This window comes from Papaver somniferum, unplaced genomic scaffold (genome assembly GCF_003573695.1).
Source record: "Papaver somniferum cultivar HN1 unplaced genomic scaffold, ASM357369v1 unplaced-scaffold_57, whole genome shotgun sequence".
Classification (NCBI taxonomy): Eukaryota; Viridiplantae; Streptophyta; class Magnoliopsida; order Ranunculales; family Papaveraceae; genus Papaver; species Papaver somniferum.
Window position 1 is genome coordinate 4,614,581 of NW_020648415.1, and position 14,558 is coordinate 4,629,138.

A 14,558-nucleotide genomic window follows, 5' to 3' on the forward strand; every position below is an offset into this window, starting at 1 on the left:
TCTCTTTCCCAGCTCAGTGCCTCACTTATTGCCATGCATTCTCCCATTCCAGCACTTAAAACTCCGTCTGCGTATTTTCCCATGATGTCTTTACATTGTTCTGTGTGATCACGTAAAACAACAGAAATTCCAAGTTGGTTAGTATTATGATCGAATGAAGCATCAACATTGAACTTTAAAACTCCCTCGTCAGGAGGCAACCATCTAGGAATGCAATTATCCTGTAATGCAATGGTAGTATTACCTGATTTATGCAAATGTGAGAATAGGTGGTAATTTATTTTATGAGAAGAAGAGAAGTGATTAAGAGATGCTCCCTGGAAGATTTTATCACAACGATCTTTCCATATAACCCATATTCCTATCATGAGATTGTAGAGATATTTTTCATCTGCGGCATAATTTCTGGAAGAAAACCAACTTAACACCCAGTTGGAGACTGTATCAAAGCTTCTTTTGACTGCTTCAATATCAATATTTACTTCTCTCCAGGCTGATTTAGAATGAGAACATTCGAATATTAAGTGTTTCATTGTTTATTCCCTTAGGCCACAAACACCACAAAAGCAATATTACTTCTAGTGGAGTTCAGATCTTTTATACATTTCCATGAAAAGAATTGTATCCTATGAGCAGAATTACGACACCATAAATACTTTCAAACTAAAACACTGACAGAATTTCCATTAATTTCAACTTGGCTCTGGCATCTTGTTAAAATATTGTATGTACTTTTGAATGAGAATATCCCATTCATTGCTGGCACCCAAATCATCTCATCCTCCTTATTGAGATTGATGTACAACCTTTGAATCATATTAGACGTTTCATTGTCAAATAATTGATTCAGAATGGTTACATTCCAAGTATTAATATTAGGGATGAACAATTCATATACAAATTCATAAAATCTGTATAATTCAGTGGATGGAGTGGGAGGTTCAGTCATACCTGATATCCATCTGTCAAGCCATATTCTGGTTTTGACACCATTATTAACTTCCATAAAATAATTTTCTTGAATAATATGCATTCCTTTGGTGATGCCATTCCAAGTGTATGAGCAACTTTTAGCTTCAATATGTTGGTGAAGAATATCTCCATTTTTGAAATATTTCCCCCTAATCACCTGAACCATTAAGTCATTAGACTCAATACATATTCTCCGGGATAACTTGGTGAGAAGGATACCTAACCTAACCTAGAGATATCAGATTATTCTCTCATTCTCAGATTATTTAGGTTTTACACAAGAGGCGTGTAAATACATTGTGTATTGTGTTATTATGGTCGAACCCGTTGGGTCCGACTTGTGCATGGAGATTATGCTGTCAGTTCCGGGAAATTGACAGTTAAGTGAGGATTTTGGGCCTCGCAACCAGCCCAGTAATAAGAAGACGAACATGCCATTGAGTCATTAACTCACTGGGTTGTTAGTACACCGCTCTTGTGCGCATTCCAACAACAGCATATTGCACGCTTTTGTTTGCTGTTTTTGAGAATTTTGTTGCAGCATGCACAGACGACTTCTAAGTTATTTTCACGTTGGGTTCTCAACTCAGTTACTTTAGAAGTCTTTTTCGCACTAGAGGAAACCAGAGCTGTGGTATTGAATACTCAGGGATGAGATTCTCACATCGACCAGACATAAAAACTGAAAAGTGAATGAATATGAGGGTGAAATGTTTAATCAACTGAATTATTCTCGGGTAATCGGTGTATGAAAAGCTTCTGATACAGTTTGGCTAAAAATTGTAAAGTGACACGTTGTATTGCAGTTGTAGTTTATAAGATTTCAACAGTGAGCATTGACTTTAGTTATAGTTGGATCAAACAGACTTTGGGACTGAAAGAAGAACTCTGACGGTTATAGTTGTCGGGAAGTTCCAGAACCACAAAGAAGAAACAAACTAAACATTATAGACAACAGGACCTCCCTAATCCAAGACCATAACCACCACCATGAGTTCCAGCACCACTGATGTGTTCACCTCCGGCACCATAGCCAGAACCACCACCAGATCCTCCACCATTTCCAGTGCCATAACCATCACCGAAAACTCCTCCAGCTTCCCCTCCACCATGTTGATCACCTTCAGCACCGGAACCACCACCCTCAGCTCTGCCAGCTCCTCCACCACTTTCAGCACCAGTACGTTCGTCATAAACACCACCAGCTCCTCTGCCAAAAAAACTTGGATAACTAACATGATCTCCGCAAGAACTTCCATTATTACGACTGATGGTACCATAACTTATGGCTCCACCAATTCTAGATGCACAAAAAATGCTTAAACCTAATTAAACACTGAACTATAACTCGGTTATGAGTATCCATTTTAAACACAGTATGGTAATACATATGTCATTTTAAACCTAATTAGTGATACAGGAGCATCGCAGCAGAAGGAGAATGAAGTATGAGTTGTGCAGATCATATGCACAAGAAGAAGTGTGAAGATTGTATTCACGCTAGACAGTTAAGACTGTCAGGAGAGACTAATCATTAATCTAAGTTTAGTTAAGCCATTACAGCTGAGAAGTATCTAGAAGATACTAGAAGTTGAGGTTTCCTTACTTAGATTAGGTTTCCTAGTTTGATGAGTTCTTAAACTCATAGTTTTTATTTCTTTTGTGACAATTTTTCACCTATATAAAAAGGAGAGACTTGTAAGCTAGAGGGGGGGGAGAATCTCTGAGAGAAGAACCATATTTAGGTTTGTAAAGGAGTAATTTTCTTTCACAGTTTTATAGAAGAAGAAGTTAGCAACAAACCTCGTTTTCTTTGTTATTTTGTTTTATGTGATTCTTTCAATCTCAGCTTAAGACAGTACTGACTCTAGGTTCCACTGATCGATTTCGTATCAAGTGGTATCAGAGCCACGTTCTGACTTCTAGGGCTAGTTGTGGTGCATGGTCTCAACACGAGAACAATATACGCGATCAGGAGAAGAAACTGTCGCTCTGCAAGACACGAGGAAACCTAGAGGAAGTACTAAGGTTAAGATGGGAAGTGAATACGAGAAGAATCCTAAGTTATCGAACGAAGATAAAATAGCAAAACTTGAGCTTCAGATACAAACTTTGACATATACTTTCGCTGAATTTGTGAAAGCAAGTACTGGAAAAAACAAACTGGGAAAGAAGAATAAAAAGGAAGAAGATGAAAAGGAAAGTTCAGCTGAAGAAGAGGAGGAAGAAGAGGAAGACGAAGTATTAAACAAAAACCCATATGGAGGTTTGAAAGTTGAGTTTAAGCTTGAGATATCTGACTATGATCGGGTCATGGAAGCTGAGAAACTTGATATTTGGTTAGATAAGTTGGAGACTTATTTCACAGTACATCAACTTATTGAGTCCCAAAAGATTTGTTTTACTAGTCTGAAATTATCTAACCATGCATCGACATGGTGGAAAGCTTATAAAAGAAGGAATGATACAGATTTATTTCATGTTAAGCAAAGTATCTTCGAAGCCATCATCGATTCAGGCAGTCAAAAGAACTTAATCTCAGAGAAATTGGTAGAACAAATGGGGTTAACAACGACTCTCCATCCGAACCCTACCCATTGGGGTGGATACAGAAGGATACTGAACTCCAGGTAATAATGCAGTGTCGTTTTAAGTTTGCTATCACTGAGAAATTTGTCGATGAAGTTATTTGTGATGTCGTGCCATTAGACGTAGCTCAAGTTATTTTTGGCAACCCATATTTGTGGGAACGAGATGCTGTGCTGCATCGCAGGGAGTGTGTTTATTTGTTCAAGAAATATGGAAAAGAATTCAGAATCCTAGCAAGCAAAAAACATTTGACCAAGAAGTTAGTCACTACGAACCAAGTCAAAAGGTTGACCAATACTGGTGGAACATACGCTTTACTATTGATCAGACCTGTTGTTTCGAATGATAGGAAGGTGGTACTACATACAGTATTATCTACCAGCTAAGAGAATGAAGTAAGTTCATTAAAGAAGAAGTTTATGGATCTCTTTCAAGATGAAGTTACCATACCACCTAAAAAGAGTGTAGAGCACGAAATTTCAGTAGTTGGAGACGCATCCTTACCAAATTTGGAATTGTACAAGACTTCGATAACTGAATCAGAAGAGATCAAGAAACAAATATAAGAATTGCTTGAGCAAAAAGTAATCGTACCCAGCTGTTATCCCTGTGGCTCTCCAGTTCTACTCGTACCAAAGAAGGATGGAGGATGGAGAATGTGTCTAGATTATCGGGCACTAAATAAGATCACCATTAAAAATATATATCCGTTACCAAGGATTGAGGATCTTCTAGATCAGCTCGGAGGTGCAATATATTTCACAAAACTTGATTTAAAGTCTGGTTATTATCAGGTACGGATCAAAGAAGAAGATACGTGGAAAAAAAACATTTAAGACGCTGCAAGGATTATTTGAATGGCTCGTCATGCCTTTTGGAATGTGCAATGCACCGACGACCTTTATGCGGCTCATGAATGAGGTACTACGAGCTTTTATTGATGATTTTGTCATAGTATATCTAGATGTCATCTTAATTTTCAGCAAGACATGGGAGGAACATATAGAACATGTTTCCAAGGTACTGGCCGTGCTTAGGGAGAATTCCTTGACATTGAATGAGAAGAAATGTGAGTTTGCTAGACAAGAATTAGTATTTCTTGGTTTTGTGATTGGAAGAGGAGAGATCAAGGTCGATCCAGGGAAGGTTGCTGTTATTTTCGCATGGCCAGCTCCAAAGAATATCACTGAGGTTCGAAGTTTTCTGGGGCTTGTCAAATATTTAAGAAAGTTCATACGACATTTTTCGCAGATAGCGGCTCCCTTACATGGATTAACTAAAATCAGTACAGTGTTCAAATGGGAACCTAAACATGAATCCACTTTTCAGTTATTAAAGAAGAAGATTTCGGAAGCACCAGTCTTAACATTACCAAATCTGCAAAGACCTTTTGAGATAGAAACTGATGCTTCAAATTATGCATTGGGGGGAAGTATTACTACAATATGGAAAACCAGTTGCTTACCATTCTGAGATGTTCAATGGAGCTTTTCAGAAATATCCTACGTATGATAAAGAGTTATATGTTATGCATCAGAGTATGAAGCATTGGAGACCCTATTTGCTGGGGAAGCAAGTCGTTGTGCATACTGACCATAAGCCCTTGCAATATATGCAGACTAAAACTAAGTTACAACAAGCTCGTCATATGAAATGGGCCTCTTACTTGGGACAATTCAGTATTTGTGTCAAGTATAAAACAGGGGTAACAAATAAGCTGGCAGACATGCTGTCAGGGCCACCCCCTAATATGGCTTTACTTGTAGCATTATAGACTCAGCCGTTATTATCAAGCGACTACATCCAAGGTTATGAAAAAGATGACGATTTTAGAGAAGCATATCAGAAGTTAAGTCGAGGACATTCAAATGAGTTTCGTCTAGTGGGTGGTTTAATGTATAAAGGTACGGCCTTGTGTATACCTCAAGGAGAAGATATGATACATTGGATAAGAGAAGCAAATACTTCTCGTATTGCTGGTCATTTTGGTATGGACAAGACATTGCTAAACTTGAAACGGTATATGTACTGGCCGAAAATGCATCTGGATGTTTCTAAGTATATTCGAGGATGTGTTCTATGCAATACTTCAAAACCTACAAATAGGAAAAGAGGATTGTATCTGCCATTACCGGTTCCTACTCGACCATGAGAAAGTATTTCCATAGACTTTCTAGGAGGTTTACTAGTGACCAAAAAAGGGTATGATTACATCTTTGTTGTTGTTGATAGATTCAGCAAGATGATCAATTTGATTCCTTGCAAGAAGACGGTGACAAGGGAAGGTGCAACCAAACTTTTTTTTCACCATGTTTGGAAACATTTTGGATTACCCACTTCTATATTCTCTGACAGAGATAGTCGTTTCTTGGGTCAATTTTGGACCAAACTATGGGATCTGATGGACACACGGCTAAAGCATAACACTGCTTTTCATCCTCAGACTGACGGACAAACAGAAGTAGTGAATAGAACTCTAGTTCATCTCTTACGAGGGTACCACTCTAAGCATCCTAAGACTTGGGATGATAGTTTTCCTTGTATCCAGTTCTCTTTCAATAGAGATTTTCATGGTTCTACACTGAAATCTCCATTTGAAGTATGTCTAGGTTATTTACCTCAAAGTCCATTTGATATGGCTTTTTCTACTTCACGAGAGGTAACAATAGCAGGAGAGGAAGATAATAGAGCTCGGAAGTTTATTGAAAGGATAAACAAGATACACACTTTGGTAGAAGCTCAGTTGTAGAAGTCACAAGCTAAATATAAGGCTAAACATGATAAACATCGTGTTCCTTGTAATTTCTTTACATGAGTTTTGGTCTGGCTACGTATAGGGAAGGGGAGGCTTAAAGGTGAAGGAAAGAAGCTAAAGCCCATACGATACGGACCCTTCAAGATTTTAAAGCAATTTGGGGATAATGCCTTTCAGCTGGATTTACCATCTTACATGCAGATGTATTCTGTCATTAATGCAGAATACTTAAAACTCTTTGAACCTCTACTTCTTAATGAGGAAGAAGAAGATCAAGAGTTAAAGTTGCCACCAGTTGACGACTTGTGGGTAGATCGAGAAGAAATTCTCAAACATGATTGCATTGTTGAGACGAAGATAACACCTACCAGGAGGGGTAATCGTGTTATGTTCCGTGTGGGACGTAAAGGACCTCCAAGTAAATCTAAGTGGTTCAGCAAGAAACTAGGAGAGGCTAAGTTTCCTCTTATTCAATTCAAAGCTTACACATGAGTTAGGGGTGTCAATTTTGCCCGGCAGCCCATGGCCCAGTACCAACCGCCCTGTCCCACGGAAGCCCATGGTTGTCCGCGGCCCTTTAAAGGCTAGCCCGGCCCATCCCAGTTAAATAACAGGACGGGCACATGCCATGAGTTAAAAAGTCTTGCCCGGCCATGTACCCGTCCCGTTAGCCCGTCAACGTTATCCGGCCTGTTTGCCCATTTAATCTACCTATTTACCCGACCTAATTGCCCCTTTCCTCTTTCATTCTATGTTATAATATACTCGATATATCAGTCTCCTCGAATATCTTTCTGCATATAATTCATTTTGCTAATCATGGTGAAAAAATATAGGGGTTCCTCTTGAAAAATGATCCAATTTTGGAATAATTATAGGCCATTTTGTTTGAAATGGACAACCACATAAGTGAAAGAAGACGAACGTATGCATATCAATTTTTTGAATCACTATGAGATATTTCCTTTTAAATTTTATTGCTTTGGTTTTGATTTGGACGTTTTGGATATTTAACATCATGTTATTGGCTCTGTTAGGAAGTATTTATTTATTTAGGTATCAAATAGTGAGTAAAATTTGTTGCATATTTTTTTCTTCTAGTTTTAATATTATATATTCAAGGCCCGACCGGCCCTGTCCGTCCTAGCCCAAATTATTTAACAGGCTTGGGCAGGTCATGGGTAGTTTATTTTGTTGTATAGCCCTGCCCGCTCGACCTTTTTAATTTGATGGGTAGGAGAAGTTCGTGGCCGCCCTGTCTCGTCCCATTTAATAATTAGGCCGAGTTTTCCGGCCCGGCCCAATTTACACCCCTAACAGGAGTTCCAGCTTCCTAAAATGGGGAGCCATGATACAGGAGTATCGCAGCAGAAGGAGAATGAAGTATGAGCTGTGCAGATCATATGCACAAGAAGAAGTGTGAAGATTGTATTCACGCTAAACAGTTAAGACTGTCAGGAAAGACTAATCATTAGTCTAAGTTTAGTTAATCCATTACGGCTGAGAAGTATCTAGAAGATACTAGAAGTCGAGGTTTCCTTACTTAGATTAGGTTTCCTAGTTTGATGAGTTCTTAAACTCATAGTTTTCATTTCTTTTGCGGCAAGTTTTCATCTATATAAAAAGGAGAGACTTGTAAGCTAGAGGGGGAGGAGAATCTCTGAGAGAAGAACCATATTTAGGTTTGTAAAGGAGTAATTTTCTTTCACAGTTTTATATAAGAAGAAGTTAGCAACAAACCTCGTTTCCGTTATTATTCTGTTTTATGTGATTCTTTCAATCTCAGCCTAAGACAATAATGACTCCAGGTACCACCGATCGATTTCGTATCAAATTAGACTGCATGCTTCACACTTTAGAGAGCAGCACATGTAAGTACACGCAATGTCCAATGTATATGAGGTATGAGGCATATAGTTGTACTTCGCTTATCCAAACATAGAGCTTCGTACCATTTTGTGAAACTACGCACGAGTTTGGTACTCGAAAAGGAACCAACATTTTAACCTCCATTTCATCGATCCCCATTTGTCGAAATCTCTAATAACTCTCATGATGTCGTCTTTCGTAAAGGACCCAAACTTCGTAATGATCGTGATTTCAAAGCCGTATGGACCTGGTGCCCTTTTTTTCTCTTGAACCTTTTAAAGCGTTAACCTTGAACGTCTTGGAACTCGAGAAGGTATGGGGGTTCCATTTGACTTTGGTTAGTGAAGAGAGCAAATATTAGTATGCTCTGATGTTCATTCCTAAATTATGTTTAGTCCACCCAATTATTTGTATTTGTATAGTTTAGCTCACACAAGCTAGTCCCGGTATTTGTATAATTTAATCCACCCAAATTTTAGTACATGTGTCGCATCTCTAGCTCTTTACGTATATTAATTCAGACTAGATTTTGTGCCCGGACGTAGAACTTGGTTCACCAATTCAATCTACAAATACAATGCATAAATGCCTCTTTCTTTGAACCATATTTTGTATTTGGATTAATATAAATGCCTCTTGTTCCGATATGATTTGGTAAAGCTCGGCTTCGCCTTGCCCCAGTCCCGGTATGATTTGGTAAAGATTTTGTGAATTCAGCCAGCGCCTCCGTATATGCAAGTTAGAGATTTTGTGAACTGACCTGCAAATGTATATGCAAGTTTCAGGCTTTTCCCACCGTATAAACCTTAAAATCGAACCTTATTTAAGTTTTATTTTCAAAATTTCAAAAGAAAACTTACATGTAACAAAAGAAGACTTACCTGGATGGAAGAATCACTGAAGATCGAAGGTAGGATATCAGGAGTGAACGTATGTGAATAGTATTAGGGCTTATGTTTTAGACGGTGTAGGATGTAAAACTCGTGCGTTGGGTTTTAATCTAACCAATAAAAAAAAGAGTAAAGAAGATAAAGGTACACCGAGAGAGGTAACAAATTGTTTGTATACCTTGACTGACTTAGCAAAGGCCCTCTGTTTGCAAGTTTGCATAATCTGGTCCATGTCCGGGGTTCTATTCACATTAATACCCGGGCCAGCAGCAGAGTACGACAACCTCTTTGAAGCTCTGACTTGGGAAGTAAAATTTCTCAGAAACCTGCACACAGTTATGTCTTCTGCTCCTACAAAATCACACCATAATTAAATGAGAACTTAAGAAACCTTTGCTTCTTCGAGAATGATATATGGACTCTGAATTTCGTACTTCAAACTTAAGAAACATCTAGACAAACAAACGTTAAGTTTTTGAATTTGTATTTCTGATCATTTTCGTTCTCTCACTCACTCCACCTCTCTTAAATATACTATAATTCCTCCTCTAATTTCTTATAGGATAAGAAATTGCATACAAAATCAACATTAAAGATATGAGATTAGAGCTACCAAAACCCTATAATTATAGGTATTATGGGTTGACGTCTCATGGATTCATCCATTTTATGAAGGGACCAAGAAGTTGCAGGCTCTGGTAGTCGTTAGTTGTATCCTGCAGTAATAATAGAAGGGAAAAAAAGTATATTCACCAGCATTCTCTGTGGTGCAACTCAATTATCCAATCTACCAATTGCGTTCTGCAAGGAACAAAAACAGAAATTTCTATGTGACAAATATATGTGAGCTTCACAAATTTCATTCAGATTTACACACAAATAATAAGGAGCAATTTTTAAGCAGAAATGATAATATAAAAGATAAATAACAATAACTAAGAAAAGAAAAAAGAAACAAACTCACCATGGCCAAAACCAAAGAAAGACAACAACAAATGTATCTTCGGTTTCACCACTACACCCCAAATATGATAAGTTAGTATAACATCTTATATATGAATATTTTTAAATACATAAAGTTCAGCAAAGAACCATTTGTTGCCAAGAATGTTTTTAAATACATCATATCCAGCTTCAATGCTCACAGGCACAGAACCAAATTGGTTAACCTTTGCAGAAAAGCAGAGGGCATATTTACAAATTCTCATGTTAAGAATGTTTTAGAATACTAAAAACTGTTTCATGAAAGGGACTTGTCAAACCTTCAATAGAAAGCCTTGGAAGGACTTCACCTTGAATTCCGTCTTGACACACACTGTGAACCAAACAATAAATTGAAGTAGTCACCATTCAAATTTATGTACATACACGTAGGAGAACCATTCCCAAATATGAGACCCATGATTGCAAGGAAATAATTTTTCTAAGATACCTGGGCAAGGAAATCTTCAAGAGCAGGACCAACTATCACTATCAAGGAAACCTATAATTTTTTCCATATGAAATACATTACAAATATGCATCACCTAAAATCCATGAGAATAACTACATAAATCAATTTTCATGAAAATTAGAGAAATTTTACAAATGAATTGCCTACAACATGATATTAATTTTGACAATATTGGATTCATTCCAAAGTCTTCACCAGTCTCCACTGCAACTTCTTGGCAGCCAAAATAATAGCTTCTTTCATTTTCACGGATTTAATAAACTGTGCAGTTGAAGTCGGTTGCCATAGAAATTTACCCATTGTGAGCGACTTCAAGGTGATGCCACAACTTCCCTCCGTTTCTAGGAAGCCTCAAGCAGAAGAAAACAAAATGACTAATTAATTAGACATGCATATAGTGTTATGTCTAACTACTTGAAGCATTCCCAAGAATGCTCCACAACTAAGGGACTTGTATTCTCGCTCAGCCTCATCAGAAAATGATAATACAGTTTTTTTACCTCCCCTCCTTGCTGGTCTTGACATTTACCCTAGATGAGTACCTAGTGCTGCTCCAATAGTAATTCCAAGCATACACAACTCTGCAGACCTGTAGAGAAAAGGCCGAAGTGCAAATCAAATGTTCAATAAAACTCTAGAATCACAGATACAAAAAGAACAGTTTCAATAGTACACAAAAATACCAATAAACTAACAAAATCCTAGTAGATGAAATCAAATTAAAAACTATAAATCCTAGTAAACAAAACCAAACCCGAAATAGTTTTTAATAACAAAATGTTTTTGACGTAAATAAATATTAGACACGGCAGATTAAGGATGTAGGGATCTAAGAGGGTAGTGTTATAAAGGTTAGAAAGAGTATATATATATATATATATATATACATATATACACAAATCAGGAATATGTTGATCAATATGTCATAAGTGGAGAGCTATTGCATTGATAATCAAGCAATGTTGAAGGAATAAAACGCATTTGCTAACAATTTGCCTACTCTAACTTGAGCTTGTGTAGTAAAGTGAACGCAGACTGTTGACAGTGGAACTCCATATGCCTCAACACATTGGCCATTCGGTAGGTTTAGTTCTAGCTGAGATTTCCTCACAACTCCAAAGAAGTGTCCTTGACCTGATGTCAGTGCTACCTGGGAGCATAAACATTTATGTCCATCATAAATCTTAAAACAAAAAACTTGAAGACTACGGATCAGATAAAAACTATGTCTGTCTCAGTTTGACACGGAGGGCATCCATTTAATAGTCTTAATTTCAACAAAAGAGGCAGACACCCATAAGGAAACCCCAACCACTACACGCAAGATGATGGCTCCTATAGGCACTCTCTAAACACTGTTATTGCATGCTTTTCCCAACGCAAACCACAGACTACGACAATTATTAGACCCAGTGTTTAACTAATCTCAAATTTTTTGACCTTAAAAAAATGAAAGCAAAGAGTATAATGAGAGAATGTGAGAACCTGAATGAATGGGAGCAGAGGAAATTGAAGATCAATGCGCAAATTCATGGTAATTTTTTTTTTCTTTTATCTGAATGATTGTGGATATACTGAATAGAGTAGAATGCAATCGCATTTATCAGAGAGTAAATCGTCCTCTCTGACAATTCCTCCATCAAGAGTCTCATATTTGCTTTTGATGCCCACCTATATCAGAATAGATCATTTCCTGCCAGCTCTCTTTGTTCACGCCGATGCTTTTCCCACCTCTCCAAAAGTATCATATCTGCTTCCAATGAAGAAATAGTCACAACACCCCTTTATTACAAATTTTAACACATAGAATATACAAATTAGAGGCAAAAGTTGTTGCGTGTATTATGCTGAATAATACGAAATCACACCTCCCGAAAATTATTTGCTATGGTACTAAAAGGGAACGGGTATAAAAATGATTCACCATGCTTCCCAGCCTCTGCTGAAAACCATCTAAGAATTTCACATCAAATGACGTCCCAATTGTGGGAACCTTTTTTATTCAATCAAAAAAATAATCAAATTAAAAAGACTTTACCAATTTAAATCTAATTCACAAAAATTCAATCAAATTAGGGGAAATCAATAGTAAACCCTAATTAATAATCTTTTGAAAATCAATAGTATTGTTGGTTCATCTGATAAGGAAATCATATGGACCAATTCAATCAAATTTCGATCAATTAGGTAATGAAAATAATAGAATTCAGACGTAATACCTATTTGAGTCAGTAAATTAACAACTTCTCCACCAATTAGGTAAGGAAAATAATACATAATAATTGCTTCCAATTAGCTTGGTCTCGATAAGATTTTTTCTTATGTGAATCAACATTAATCTCTGCAACAAAAAAAAATGTTAGTCTATTAGATAAGGGTTCTTAAAGATAAAATGAGTTGGCTAGTAAATCAATGACTGTTTGAGGCGAGATGGATGAGTTTACATCATGATTATGCTAAAAATCAAACAAACCCATACTTAAGGACTCAAAAAAGAAGTAAACCCTAACTTACAAAATAGAAAACAGAGTGTGTTCATTAAAAATAAGAACATGTGATGAACAATCATACCTGATGTGCCTTACTTCTTCGTTCATGTTAGAGAAATCAAAAGACGAAGGAGAACAGAGAAGAAAAGAGGCGAGAGATAGAGAGCGGCAGAGAAGAATGGTTTTTAGGATTGGAGGGGAAAGTTTTACTGGGATAATGACGTAAAAACACGATAGTTAGGTTTAGTTTTTGAGATAAAAAGATACAATCGTTTCCCTGAAGATCAAAGATGTGAGATAATAAGAAGGTTTAGGTTAGAATAGTTGAATTGGAGATGTGGAAGATGAAAATCTCTTTCTGCATCTCTACAACACGGCTGGAGAGTGGGAAGAAATGGAGAAAGAATATTTTTAGGGTTTTATTTTTTTGTTTTTCATTAATTTTTATGGGATGAGAATATTTTGAGAGAAGTCGTTTTTTTTCTCCTTTGAGGAAAAGTGAAACAGAACAATTCTACGAGTGGGTGAGGATCACCGTTCAGCGTGGAGCCTTATGAGCTTAGGATTTTAAAGGAGTTAGATATATAAGTTTGCATTGACTTGAATTTTTTTCCCTACAATTCAAGCTCTACAACAATCCATGTCCAAAGTTGCGCACTTATGCCTTAACTATAAAAAAAGATCATCAATTTTGTGGGCATTTTCTTATAATTTCTTTATTTTATCCCCTCAATATTTGAAATCTGATTTACCTTCTTTAAACATTTTGTCTATCATTTGTTTCTTTTGCAGGATAGTGACTAATCGTATACAATTTAAATTCAAACAAAAAAGAGTATTCTGAAACAGTACAAAAATGGGTTCCAAAAACATTTACACTAGAAGAGGGTGTGTATGTGAAGCAGAGACAGATGGCATGTGCCGATTGACAAGGTTTCTCAACTTGAACAATGACAACACTAGGGTGTGTATGCGAGAGACTCTCCCAAATTGTACTCCGTATTTGATTTTGAAATGGCCGTGTATTATTGTTAGTAATAACGTGTTTCTGCACTCTGATGCCTCTGAATGCGATGCGTCTGAAACGTTTGTTGTTGACTGTTGCAGCACTACCGTACTTTTATAATGAACCCATAATTGGGGATACCACCAGAAATTGGGAATACTTTAAAAAAAAAATATTATAAAATAATTTGAAAAATTCCTTATCAAAAATAAAAGATAATGACTAAATTACCCTTGGGTATCCCTCAAATATATTAAGATTGAACTTTAGATATTAATTTTATGTTTCAGAACTTTAGATATAAATTCCAAATCACGTAACAAGGATAAGTGCTCCAGCTTCGGAGGAACATTTCCGGCTCAAATTTCAGAAGGCAAAAGACGTGTATGACCAGATAGGACAATTGACATGACAGCAATCCAGTCAAAAGAAAAATGGATTGGAGTAACATAAGTTGTAGCTGCATCTATGATTCACGAAGACCTTGATGAAATGGCATTTAAGACTGCAAGTGGAGTTTATGAAGCTTTCGATA

At 36.9% G+C, this 14,558-nt stretch overlaps 1 protein-coding gene across 1 annotated transcript; it reads right to left on the reverse strand.

The window, feature by feature from the left end:
• Nucleotides 1–1,917: 1,917 nt before the first annotated feature.
• LOC113343341 (glycine-rich cell wall structural protein 2-like) lies at nucleotides 1,918–2,398 on the reverse strand. Its single transcript, XM_026587565.1, has 2 exons — nucleotides 2,391–2,398; nucleotides 1,918–2,272 (listed from the first exon to the last, which is right to left on the reverse strand). The coding sequence occupies exons 1-2, from the start codon at nucleotides 2,396–2,398 to the stop codon at nucleotides 1,918–1,920; spliced, it is 363 nt and encodes a 120-aa protein (XP_026443350.1).
• Between the last annotated feature and the right edge of the window lie 12,160 nt (nucleotides 2,399–14,558).